Consider the following 11,989-nt stretch of genomic DNA (forward strand, 5'->3'; position numbering starts at 1 on the left):
TTTCCACTTTTCCCTCTCCATGTCTATTTTCTCTTTCATTTATCTTCTCTGCCTTAATTTTATATTGTTTTTTCCTCTTGTGCTTCATTTCTCTGGTCTTATTTCCTATCCTATGTGCCACTCCCATCTTGGAAAATATAGGACCAAACAGCTCATCTGGATTTAGTGCCTTTACTGAGTAAAATGTATCACATATAAGCTCAACACAGCCTTTACTCTCTCAGGAATGCCTATATATTATATTAATCAACTAGGCCACAAGATTAACAAGCTGAATTATTGCTAAGCAGTTCTTAGGCCAAAAGCACTGTTTTGTGTAACATTCTCTAGAGGAAGTGGGACCCTCATACTCATTATGAGCCTCGGTGTTTCCAAGTCTCAGGCTCTGCTCACCTGGCAACTCCATATCACTCTTCTGAGAACATTAAAAACATGTAAAACAGGAGGGTCGTCTGATGCTGCCAGTCCTAGACCCCTTTTCCAGGATTCTCTCTGGATATTTTATCTGTTGGCAGGGATGATGTATACTATAGGTTGTGTGGCCTAGCATTTTGAAGTGACAAGGCCATGGTTTCAGAAAAAAACAGATTAAGTACTAATAGTGGATAGTGTCCCACAGGTGTCAAGGGAGATCAGTACTCCATCATTTCAATCCTTCCTTCTATTAATAGGAAGCTGCTGGACCGTGTTCATGAGTCTCAGAGACTCATTAAAGAACAAGTGCACTTCTGGAGAAAGTTTACTCAGGAAGATAAGACATTCAGGCTACAATCAGACATTGCATTTGTCCAGGGATAAACAATTTTATCCTGGAACAAAGTGTAGTTGTTCAGGCATCCATCTCCATTGTCCCAGGATACATTCTGAAAAGGTTCACAGGATAAGAAGTACTAACAGTTTATCCCAGGTCAATGCAAAGTTAATCTGAATGGTTATCCTGGGATTGCATCAATGACTCAATGACAGAAAAGTAATAGTGCATGCAGCTACTCACTAAACCCTGATTATTAGAAGGATGATGTGTATTCATGCCATTCTGGGATATTTCTGCTCTGAGACAAACACAGGTATAATTTATTCAAGGGCAAATGAAACATCTGTTTTTGGCTTTATAATCTTAAGCCATTGACCATCTTTCCTTGTTCACATGAAACTCCTATCCTAATTTCTCTCTCACATTCTTTGCTCTTTTGTTTTCCGTCTTAATCTTTCACATTCTTTTGTGTCCATCCAGCTTTTTTTTTTTTTTGTCCATTAGTCATGAATCTCCCCAGCGCTGTCCATTGTGGTATTCCTGGAAGTTACTTCTTCAGGTAACCTGTTCCTTACTCTGTATGAAACAGATCAGGAAATGATAATACATCATAAGGGTGCTGCTTCCTGGGAAAAAGAAAATGAGAAATAATTGTTTTCTTAGTTCTGATTCAGGTTGCAGCTTTGTAATACCTGGATACAGGAAACAAAAAATCTTAGGACTCTTGCTTCTTGAAGATGCATCAAAACACAAAATAAAGAGTAGCTCACTGGGAAAGGTGCAAATAGGACAACTTTTCTCCTACAAGCTGATCTGTAGCATTGATTTGGTGTGGAGAACAGAATTACAGACTAATTATTTGTATCTGTTCTGTTTTGCTCAGGGTAAATATTGATTGATGGGTGCTGTATTTTGTCCTGCAGCACTCAAAAGGTTATTTTTTTAAAAGGTTAAGGGATGCCCGTGCAGTTATGATAGTGCTGCATATATTTGACCAGTGATGTGAATATATGTACTTACATGCACAGTTGCAATATTTTTACATTCAATTTCATTAACTGTGAATAAGCTAAACATGAAAGGGGTAAGGATTTTGGGGGTTGGGGGGTGGGAAGAGGGCAGTCCCTTAGCAAAAATATAGTGGAATTTCATGATAGTGAGAAGGTTGCAATACCCATAGTCACAGGCCAGGCTGGTCCAACTTCTAAGCCCCTGGGGTCCACTCCAGTAGGGGTTGCATGCTGTGTGGGTCATACCACACAAGCCACAGGCCAGTGGGACACACAGCATGTGGATGCTCCCCTGCTGCTCTTTGCTGCTCCTTTGTTGTTGCATTGCACACAAACCCTGCAATCCCACCTCCCCCACTGCACTGTATGTCCTCACACTCCCCACAGGCCTGCACCACAACGGCACAGTCCCCCTCCCTCACTGCAGTGTGTAGCCTTACAGACACCTCTCCCTTACAGACACCTTTTCCTCCATGTAGCCCCAGTCCCCCTCACCCTCAACACTGCTCCACTCCCTAGCACCAGGGCAGGACACAGCAGCTAGAAGAAGGAGCAGGATACAAACTTTGGGTGCTGTTACATTCAAAGTAATTGGAGGAGCAGCAAGTGTGTGAGAGTCACAAATTAATCCTTTCTGGACCCCCAGAACCCACTGGCCACCAGCTGGACACCCCTGCCATGAAGTGTGGATGTATGCTTCTTTAACCCAGCTTTTACCATCTCTCCTCAAAAACCACAAAAATTCATTCCTTGCAAAATACCTGACATGTGATGTCTTTCTGTCTCTTCCAAGTGCAGTCTGCATTCTGGTACTCGCTTGAGTCTTGTTGACGCAACAGTAACAACATCCAGACTTCCATAGCACTTTCCAGTTAAGGATCTGAAGCAGTTTTACAAACACAAGACATCCAGTAAAATGAAGTTAAAAAAATCTCCATTTTACGGAGGTGGGAAATAAAATATAGATGACACAAAGTGACAGGGAGAAAAGCTAACTCCCCTTCTTCTGACCCCCAGTTCACCCTTTTGCACCAAAGGTGCTTTTGTATGTCAGTGGCCTTGGACAAGTGCTAGAGCATTCATTTGGAATTCGTAGCTGAGTCAGTCAGAGTCCCCAAATTTGTTGAATTCTCTATTTCATTTGCCCAGGGTATCAGCAAAGACAGGGTAGAGAAAATCTGAACGTAAAATAGCAAAGATAAGATAGGAGGCTGTTGGATGTTAACCCAGGAACTTGGAGTTTAAAAAACAAAACAGGGCAGGGAAGTTCTGTACTTCCAAAAAGGTGCTGTTCAGTTAGCTGTTCAGACTAAGGTAGACACCATTTCTGGGTTTTTTCTACCTCAAGTAAATCTCTCCAAATCTTTGCAGCTACACATCCCTGAAAGTCTTACATATACAAAGATTGAACAGAGAACAGAAAGCATTTTACCTTTATATGGCTTGTTTGAAATGTTATAACAATGGCTTAAAAATTACAAGCTTTCATGCAGTTGTAGCTAAATAATGGAAATTGCATGATATTCCATGTATGATGTGGCATGCCAATCTGAACGTTTGCCATTTTGGCCACCAGATATTTTTAGTCTTTTCAATGTATACTAAATGTATTCTCTTTGCATTTGTGCTATGAAACTGCAATACCAAGAAGCCTAGTCACATTGACTTTAAATAGACATGTGTACTTTGCATTCTATTTTCATAACATGTTGTCATGTTATATTGTATGTATTTATTCACAACATCTCATTTACCCTAATGAAAAATTACTTATTGGAATCAGCTTCCTTTATTGGCACCAACAGTCAGTCCATGCACTATTTTATTAAAAACAACACCAACAAAAAGAATAGCAAGATAATGATGTTACTGTCAGATGAATAGGAACCGCATTAGAAACACTAGCTGCAGTTCTGTTTTAAGTTAAATCAAATTCTACGGGGTCAAGTTCTGGATTGTATATTACACCAAGTTTTGAATAGCTTGTCTCAATAAACAAGCATAATTTATAAGAATGCATATAAGCTAGAAAAGATTGCAGTTTTAAAAATTCACCTCTTCTGTAGCTCCCCTCATGTTCACTTCCAAATTTAAGTTATCTTTCTGTGTCACATGGTACTGAAAGGTAACATGGGCAGAAGTAGTTTAGCAGCTGTTACAGTCTACATTTAAAAATCAGTTCTTCAAAGGCCAAGTAAGTGGTCCACCTAGGAATTCCTACATGTCTTGAAAGGGCATGACAGAATCCTCTGAGACTCAGAGATGCAACAAATTCACTTAAGAGTTGCTGTGATACCCTTCATCCTTGTATTGGTTGCTACTTAGATGCAATCACATCCCAAATTCCAAATTAACTATTACAAATTCCTGTTTGATATTTTAGTTTCTAACCATATTTTAAAATACTAGTTGGCTGTAGCTGTATGAGGTAATTTTCTGATTTAAACCACAGAGGAATCTCTGCAGAGTTTACATGATTATAATACCCAGAATACTTTAGGGGGATCGTAAATGTTGGAGTGTAAACATTATTACCTGGTCAGTCTGTTCCTCTCATTTACTTCTGGCAAATAGGCATGATCAGGTGAATTAAATTTGGTAGCTTCCCCTTCTAATTTTCAAGGGTCATGTTTAAGCCTCATGCTAGTGGTCTGGAACTATTGTGTCCATAGCATCATTCCAACCATGTTGAAAATTTAGTTTATACCTTATATGATTTAAAGTGTATGGTCTGGTCTTCCAGGGGTCATAAATGTTATATCCAGGTACAACATTTTAGACAATACTAAAGCTCAAAGTCCAAAACTAGTCTGCAAAAAAACATTTCCAATGAAAGCCCCTAAAATGAATTATTTTCCCTGAATACTAGGATTCTAGCTATAGCTATTTGTGGTTTTCTGCCTACATCCTTTATCATGTCTACACTGTTGTTAGTAAAATATACAGAACTACTTTATGCCAAAACAATGGAAGTTAATGCAGATAACTTGTTCCAGAGTTAACCATCAAATAAATCCTTTTTTTAAAACTGTTAAGTGAAATGGTTCTAAAATGTAAAAAATTGTCAAGATGATGAATACTGTGTGTGTAATACAAGTAAATACCACAGAATTGATTGCACACACATGTCTTACATAAAGGATATTAAATAGTTTATTCCAAAGAGAAATTGGTGAAGTCTTATCTAATATTATTAAAAATTGTGCAATGACAGGTCAGACTTAAGAAGACTGAAACCTGGGTAAGAAGAAGCCATCAGAGCTGGAATTTGGGCCACATGTCGTTGGGGATAAGTGGTAAAACAGCAGCATAACTACAGTGGGCGACTGGGGCAGCAGCGCTGATTTGGGCAGGGGAGTGGGAATAGAAAAATAGCTGCTGCTGCTACTGCCACTACCACATAATTGCACCAGCGGCCTGCCAACAACCAGAAGTTGCCCCTATCCCCATGCATCCTGCTGCCACAAGCGCCCAGCAGCGTTGTTACATCTCTGTGATGAAATATTAGGAGGAAGAATATATAAGGGTAGCCGCACCTTTCACACTTCAAGGGACTATTTAAATGTCAAATAGTTTTCAGACCAAATTATGCAAACAGGCTACACAGCGCCAGCTAGTTTTTATTTGGCAAAATCATTTAAAAAAATAATTTCCTAGGATGGTAATGTAGAAAATGTATAGTATAGTAATGTAATGTAATAGGAAATGTACAGTAATGTGAACAAGACCTAAATGTGATGTGCATCATGGTATTTATTTGGACTGCATTTAACTACATGCCATTGTAACTCATTGGCTTAAAGATAAAAATAGTATTTTTAGCTATAGGTCTCAATTCACGTTTAAGTGTAAGAAAAATATAGTTATAACTATTCTGCATATGTAGAATCTTGGTCCAAAGTGTTTAACTTATTTGGGCAAAATTACAGATGTTGAGCCACTAGTTGCTCCTCCATTGTTCTAACTATAGTAACTTCTTTGGTGTTATCAAAGACCAGTGAGTTAATCTTATACAAAAATTATTCTCAGAGTAAATGTGCTATATCTAGTTAGTCTATAAGGTGCAAATCTACCCTGCCTTTAACTACAGATAGTCATTGTTACAAAGAAGTATGTAGCAGAATGGGACCTGTAATTGTTGCTGTCATGGTTTGTTTCTAAGAGCTGAGAGGCAAAGGTGCTATGCTTGACTCACTCATAGGCTTCTCTAATGTAGATTTGTCACTTAGCCTATCCCAGCTTCAGTTTTTTCCTATGTAAAATGGGGTTAATAACACAGTACAGGAATGTCCAAGACATAATTAATTGGGATACACTGTAGTATTTGAGAACCTCAGATTGTAGGAGTAAAAAAAAGTAGTAAAAGGCTGTAGTTTATGTGGATTTTAGGATTACTTTGCTATTAATGCGTGCCTATACACATGCAGCAAGTCTGCACCAGTGTGCTATAATTACAGTTAATCAATTAATTGAGTCTGCTGGAGCATGGTAATTACTGTGCTCCAGCAGACTCCAGTGTCACATGTATTAGCATCCCTGCACTGAAAAATGGTGGTGGGGGCACTTTAAAACTCATTTCACAAGCTTTCGTTAAAGCACCACTGCCGCCATTTTTCAGAGTGAGGACGCTGATGCATGTGACACTCTGGGCACTTTAATTAGAGTGGCTCTTGGAGCTGCTCTAATTAAAGCACCTCCGTCCCCCACTCCCAGAGCATGTGTATAAACACCCAATTTTTCCACATTTTTTTAATTAAAGGACACAAAGTAAATAGGGGCCTAAAAAGAGATGCAGATTAGAACTGTCACCAAATTTTTCAAATTCTGATGCCTAAACTTGGGCACCACTGACCTCTTCCAAACATCTAAATGACCCAGTACTCAGAAGCACCAAGCAACCATTTGTCTCATTGATTTAAACTTTCACTGTTATGGGTGTGGAGAATGGAAAGGTGAGAGTGTCATGGGGATAGTTATTTGGGCAGCAGCCCTGCTTCTTACTGCATCTGTTTAAGGGTCCATCAGGAAATATATCAAGAAATTCTACATGTATGGTATTAATACTATATGAGTGAAATTTAAGCAAAGGAAATGACAAATATTATTTGATTGGAGATGGCTCCTGTCTCCATATGTATGGTACATTTCCTGCTGCTAAGACATTTTTTCCCTTAAAGTAGCGTGAAAATCAACTGTGATTTTTTATTTATGAAAGATTTTGATATGATTCTATATTAAAAGTTACTGGAAAACAGAAGCAGTATTGGTATGAAAAGAAACTAATTCATTCATAAAAGTGGACAAAATTTTTCAAAATGAAATTGGTGGAGAGTGGCTAATATTTCTAGGAGATAATTTAGTTCACTTCATGTTTATAATATTGGTAATTGATTTTGGTGAGGAGAATGAATGTGAAATATCCAAGTCACTGATTGTATCTACCATATAGATATAACAAATAATGGAGAACAAAAAGAATTTGGAAGATGTAGACACCTGGGTTAGTAAATGGAAAGTATAGCTTAATGTAGATAAATGTAAAATAATATGTCTGGGGGCAACAACCCAAAATAAGGAGTATGTATTAAATGGAATAGTTATGCTGCATACCAACTAGGAAGAGGGATTTAGAGGTTATTGCAGAAAAATCCTCAAAGCAATTAGTCAAGTGTGCGACTGCAATAAACTTCGCATAGTATGTATATGGTTGAATTTTGGTAATCATTTCAAAGAAAGGGTCTGTTTGCACTTAAAGATTCTGCATTGCAGGGTGATGTGGATGATTCCAGGATTTAAGAATATTTGTTTTGACAAAAGGCTAAAGAAGCAGTTTATTCTTAATTCAGAAATGCAGGCTTTAATGGGATTGAGTAGAAGTCTAAAGAATTGTAGAAAGGGTTGATAAAATAGAACAAGTGTTCTTTCTGGTAAATAGTTCAATAAACAAGTTACACAATCTAAACAATTCGGAAATTAAAAGGAAATTGGGAATTCAAACTTACCTATTTATCTTAAATAGTACTAAGCACATGAAATGTGCTGCCAAAGAGGGCCACAGAAGCAAATGATGTTCAGGTGAATGAACTTAAGGCATATATATACATTTAGAAAAAGCATGACTTTACAGGAAATGGTGATAGAACATTGCAGTCAGTTTTATATGAATTTAGGAAAGTTCATTTCACAAACTGGTAAGAAGAAGTAGCTGTTCCCTGGGATGGAACATAATTCAAAGTGACTTAAGAAACATATATCAAAGTAGAACTGTATAAAATGTGACATTTTAAATAGCACTAAGTGATCACTGTGTGCTGAATATCATTCTGTCGAAATGTACCATATTACTAAGAAGGAAAGGCATGGAAAGTAGGGTTGTACATAACTTTGCCGGGTGTTTCGTTTCAACTTGTTTCGAGCTCAAAACAGTGCAATCTAAATGAAACAAAAGGCTTTGAAACAGCCTCAAAATGAAACGAGGGCACTCAAAATGTTTCAAAAGTTTCAAAATGTTTTGAGTTTTGAAGCTGGGCTAGCTTGCAGGGAAACAGAAACTAAGGAGAGGAAGGGGGAAGAGTGAGGAAGGACTGCTCTGATATTGACTGTATAGCTGGCCAATTACTGTGATCCTTCCCTGAGGTCCCTTCCAATCCCAGTGCTGTGGGGGCGGGACAGAAAAACAGCTGTGCCTTAACACATACACACACGCAACACAAGTTTTGCTTTCAAGAATTTGAGGTGCAGTTTCCCAGAAATTCCTGCACCTATCTCCATGAAACTTGGCAGGCTTCATGGTGTGAGAAGGGGCTACTATCCCTGCAAGTTTCATCCAAATTGGGCACAAAATGACAAAGTTATAGGTAGTTTCATGCTTCCCCATTATAGCCTATAGGCGAAATGTTGAAACAGCATCAAAACAGTGAAACCGTTTCGATGAAATGAAATAAAACAGTTTCGAAATTAAACGAAACTCAAAAGGAACACTGACTCATTGAAATGGCAAAAACAGAAGTTGAAATGAAATGGTGCTGTTTTGCACAGCCCTAATGTGGTCCCCATCTTTAAAAAAGGGAAGAGGGAGGACCCGGGCAACTATAGGCCCGTTAGTCTTACTTCAATCCTGGGGAAGCTCTTTAAGAAGATTATCAAGGAGCAGCAGGGATGATGCTCAAGGGCAACCAGCATCGTTTCATTAGGGGCAGGTCCTGTCAGACCAACCTGATTGCCTTCTACGATCAGGTCACAAAATCATTGGACGCAGGTGTCACGGTAGATGTAGTCTTTCTGGACTTCAGGAAGGTCTTTGACACTGTCTCCCATCCCATTCTCATTAAAAAGCTAGGCGACTGTGGCATTGATGCCTACACAGTCAGATGGATTGCAGATTGGCTGAGGGGTTGTACTCAGAAAGTGGTGGTGGATGGGTCATATTCGACCTGGAGGGAAGTGGGCAGTGGAGTCCCCAGGGCTCGGTTCTTGGGCCCACACTCTTCAATTTCTTTATTAGCAACTTGGACGATGGGGTGAAAAGCACCCTCCTTAAATTCACAGATGACACCAAGATTTGGGGTGAGGTGGGCACGCTAAAAGGGAAGGACAGATTATAGCGGGACCTGGACAGGTTACAGGGGTGGGCAAATGAAAATAGGATGGGATTCAATACTGACAGGTGCAGGGTGCTGCGCTTAGGCAGTAGGAACCAGCAGCATACCTATGGGCTGGGGAACTCCCTTCTCAAAAGTATAGTTGCAGAAAGAGATCTTGGAGTCATTATTGACTCCAAAATGAACATGGGCTGCCAATGGGAGGACACGGTCAGTAGGGCTAACTGCACCTTGCTGTGCATCCACAGATGCATCACAAACAGGACCAAGGAGGTGATCCTTCCCCTCTATACGACACTGGTCAGACCACAGCTGGAGTACTGCATCCAGTTCTGGGCACTGCACTTCAGGAGGGATGTGGACAGTATTGAGAGGGTCCAAAGAAGGGCCACTCACATGATCCGAGGACAGCAGGGCAGACCCTATGAGGAGAGGCTATGGGACCTTAATTTGTTCAGCCTTCACAAGAGAAGGCTGAGGGGGGACCTGGTGGCCGTATATAAACTTAGTAGGGGAGACCAGCCGGGATTGGGAGAGACCTTGTTCCCCCGAGCACCTCCCGGAGTAACAAGGAATAATGGCCATAAGTTGTTAGAGAGTAGGTTTAGACTAGACATTAGAAGACGCTACTTCACAGTCAGGGTGGCCAGGATCTGGAACCAACTTCCAAGGGAAGTGGTGCTGGCTCCTACCTTGGGGGTCTTTAAGAGGAGGCTTGACGTTTACCTACCTGGGGTCATTTGAGCCCAGTATTCTCTCCTGTCCAGGACAGGGGGTCAGACTAGAAGATCTACAAGGTTCCTTCTGACCCTACATCTATGAATCTATAACGGAGAGGTGTAGACTTGAACGCAGGATAGGAGAGTCAAGACCTCCTGGCTTCTGAGATTGTCTCTGGGGTCTCAGGAAAGAAAGTTAATCTCTCCACTTTAGTTTCCCTATCTGCAAATGGGATTTTGGTTACTAGAAGGAGCAGCAAAGTGAGGTGCTCCTTATTTTGCTTATATGTGATTTGAGTACCTGTGTTTCATCTTGCATTATGCAAGTCCCGCCTTTGCTTAATTCACTGAAATAGCTATGAGGAGCCAGCAGGACCCTAGGCATTTTCAGAGTTGTGCTCTATACCATGTATACTTTTCCAAGTCAGTGTCTTGCTGTTAGATCGTACAAAGCGTACAAGCATTAGAACAGAGTACTGTACCTTGGACAATGGTAAGAAGCACCTTTGTTTTAAATGTCAGGCAGGTGAAATATAAAATATGCTTAAGAGACTCTAGTGCTATTGGCCGTAGGTACAACGAAATCCTAACATTATTTCGGTTATTTTCTTATCCATTTTTTTTTTTTTGTGCAACCCCATTTTTTATGGAGAGCTGTATAGGTCAGGTACTGAGTAGAGGGATGTACCACACAGATTCATATTTTATCCCAGGTTTTTAGTAAATGAAAGTTAACATAGGATGGATGTTGCCCTTAATGTAATGATTTATGGGTCTGTGTCTTGACTCTGGCAGATGCTCACATAACAAACACCACTACACTTCTTATTTACCTTCTCCCTAATCTTAGCAAAAGACGAAGAATGTATTAGCTAAGGAAGAACTGCCTTGATACCTCTTAGAGCTGTTTTCTTATTTCAGATTTTGTAAGGCTATGACCACATATGGGGTCTTTTCTTTGCAGTATTGGTGCTGTAACAGTACTGGAACATAAGACACTGTCAGAGTCTAGGCCTGAGAGCCTGGTACTTTTTAAAAGCACTACTTTTACCAAGATACTGAAACTATCAAACTTCCAGAGGGGTTGTTCCTAGGATCAAAACTGCTGACTACATGGTCTTTTATTTTTAAATGAGTTAATTAAACAGCATCAAGTGGTATTATTTATATCTAGTATAAAAACAACATAGGATTATTCTGTTTTGCTAACAGGTTCGTGCCAGAACACAAACTGGCCCATTTGGAGAAGATAACTGGCGTTAAAGGAAATGGAGATACTTATCTATTTAAGGGTCTGCCTCTCCAACAGAAGAATGAAGCTACTGTGGGTTTAATGAAAAACAGCAACTCAGGTCAGGGGTCTGGACTTTGTGAAGTACAGTCTGGACTTTGTACCACACAACAAGAAAGCCTACATAACCCATTAACAGCAGTGGAGAAATTGAACAAGTCTGAAGCATCAGAAAGTACAAATCCTTGTCAAGAAGAAGATAAGCAACATCTGACTTTTAACCCCTGTAATATTTTGAGTGGAATGGACTATCAGCAAAGACCTTTACACATTGTCTGGCCTCACAGGTGGTAAGTGTTGTACAAATCAAAATACTATACCTTTAAATGATTTATGAACTGGATTTAATACTGTTCCTGTGACTTACAGCAAGTATAAAGTTAATGTCATAAGCATACAACTGACTTGCCATGTATGCAAATGTGCAACATCACTAACACCTAACTGTTTAGAGTAATTCTTTAGTAATATCTTTAGTAATGTAAACCAGAGATTTTAGCATTGATGTTAACGACTGCATTTCAGGGTCCAAGAGCCACTGAAATTCTGTAAGTATGATGTTAGCAACTGTACTAGAAGGTATTTTCATACTGCTATCCATTGATGACACTTGA

The 11,989-nt window shown here is 39.6% G+C and overlaps 1 protein-coding gene across 8 annotated transcripts in view; it reads left to right on the forward strand.

Moving 5' to 3' along the window:
* The window catches only part of GTDC1 (glycosyltransferase like domain containing 1), a 302,948-nt gene that overhangs the window by 242,896 nt on the left and 48,063 nt on the right, over positions 1-11,989 (forward strand). For 6 of the 8 annotated variants that reach the window (XM_059727401.1, XM_006266997.4, XM_019480236.2 and 3 more), the window contains one exon: positions 11,297-11,665. The exons of 1 other annotated variant lie outside the window; for it this stretch is intronic. In XM_059727401.1, coding sequence (XP_059583384.1) covers positions 11,297-11,665 — 369 coding nt within the window. Of the gene's footprint in view, positions 1-11,296; positions 11,670-11,989 lie in introns of those variants that run through there. One more of the 8 variants, XM_059727403.1, reaches the window with a different exon arrangement.

The sequence above is a fragment of the Alligator mississippiensis genome, chromosome 4 (genome assembly GCF_030867095.1).
Source record: "Alligator mississippiensis isolate rAllMis1 chromosome 4, rAllMis1, whole genome shotgun sequence".
Taxonomy (NCBI): domain Eukaryota; kingdom Metazoa; phylum Chordata; order Crocodylia; family Alligatoridae; genus Alligator; species Alligator mississippiensis.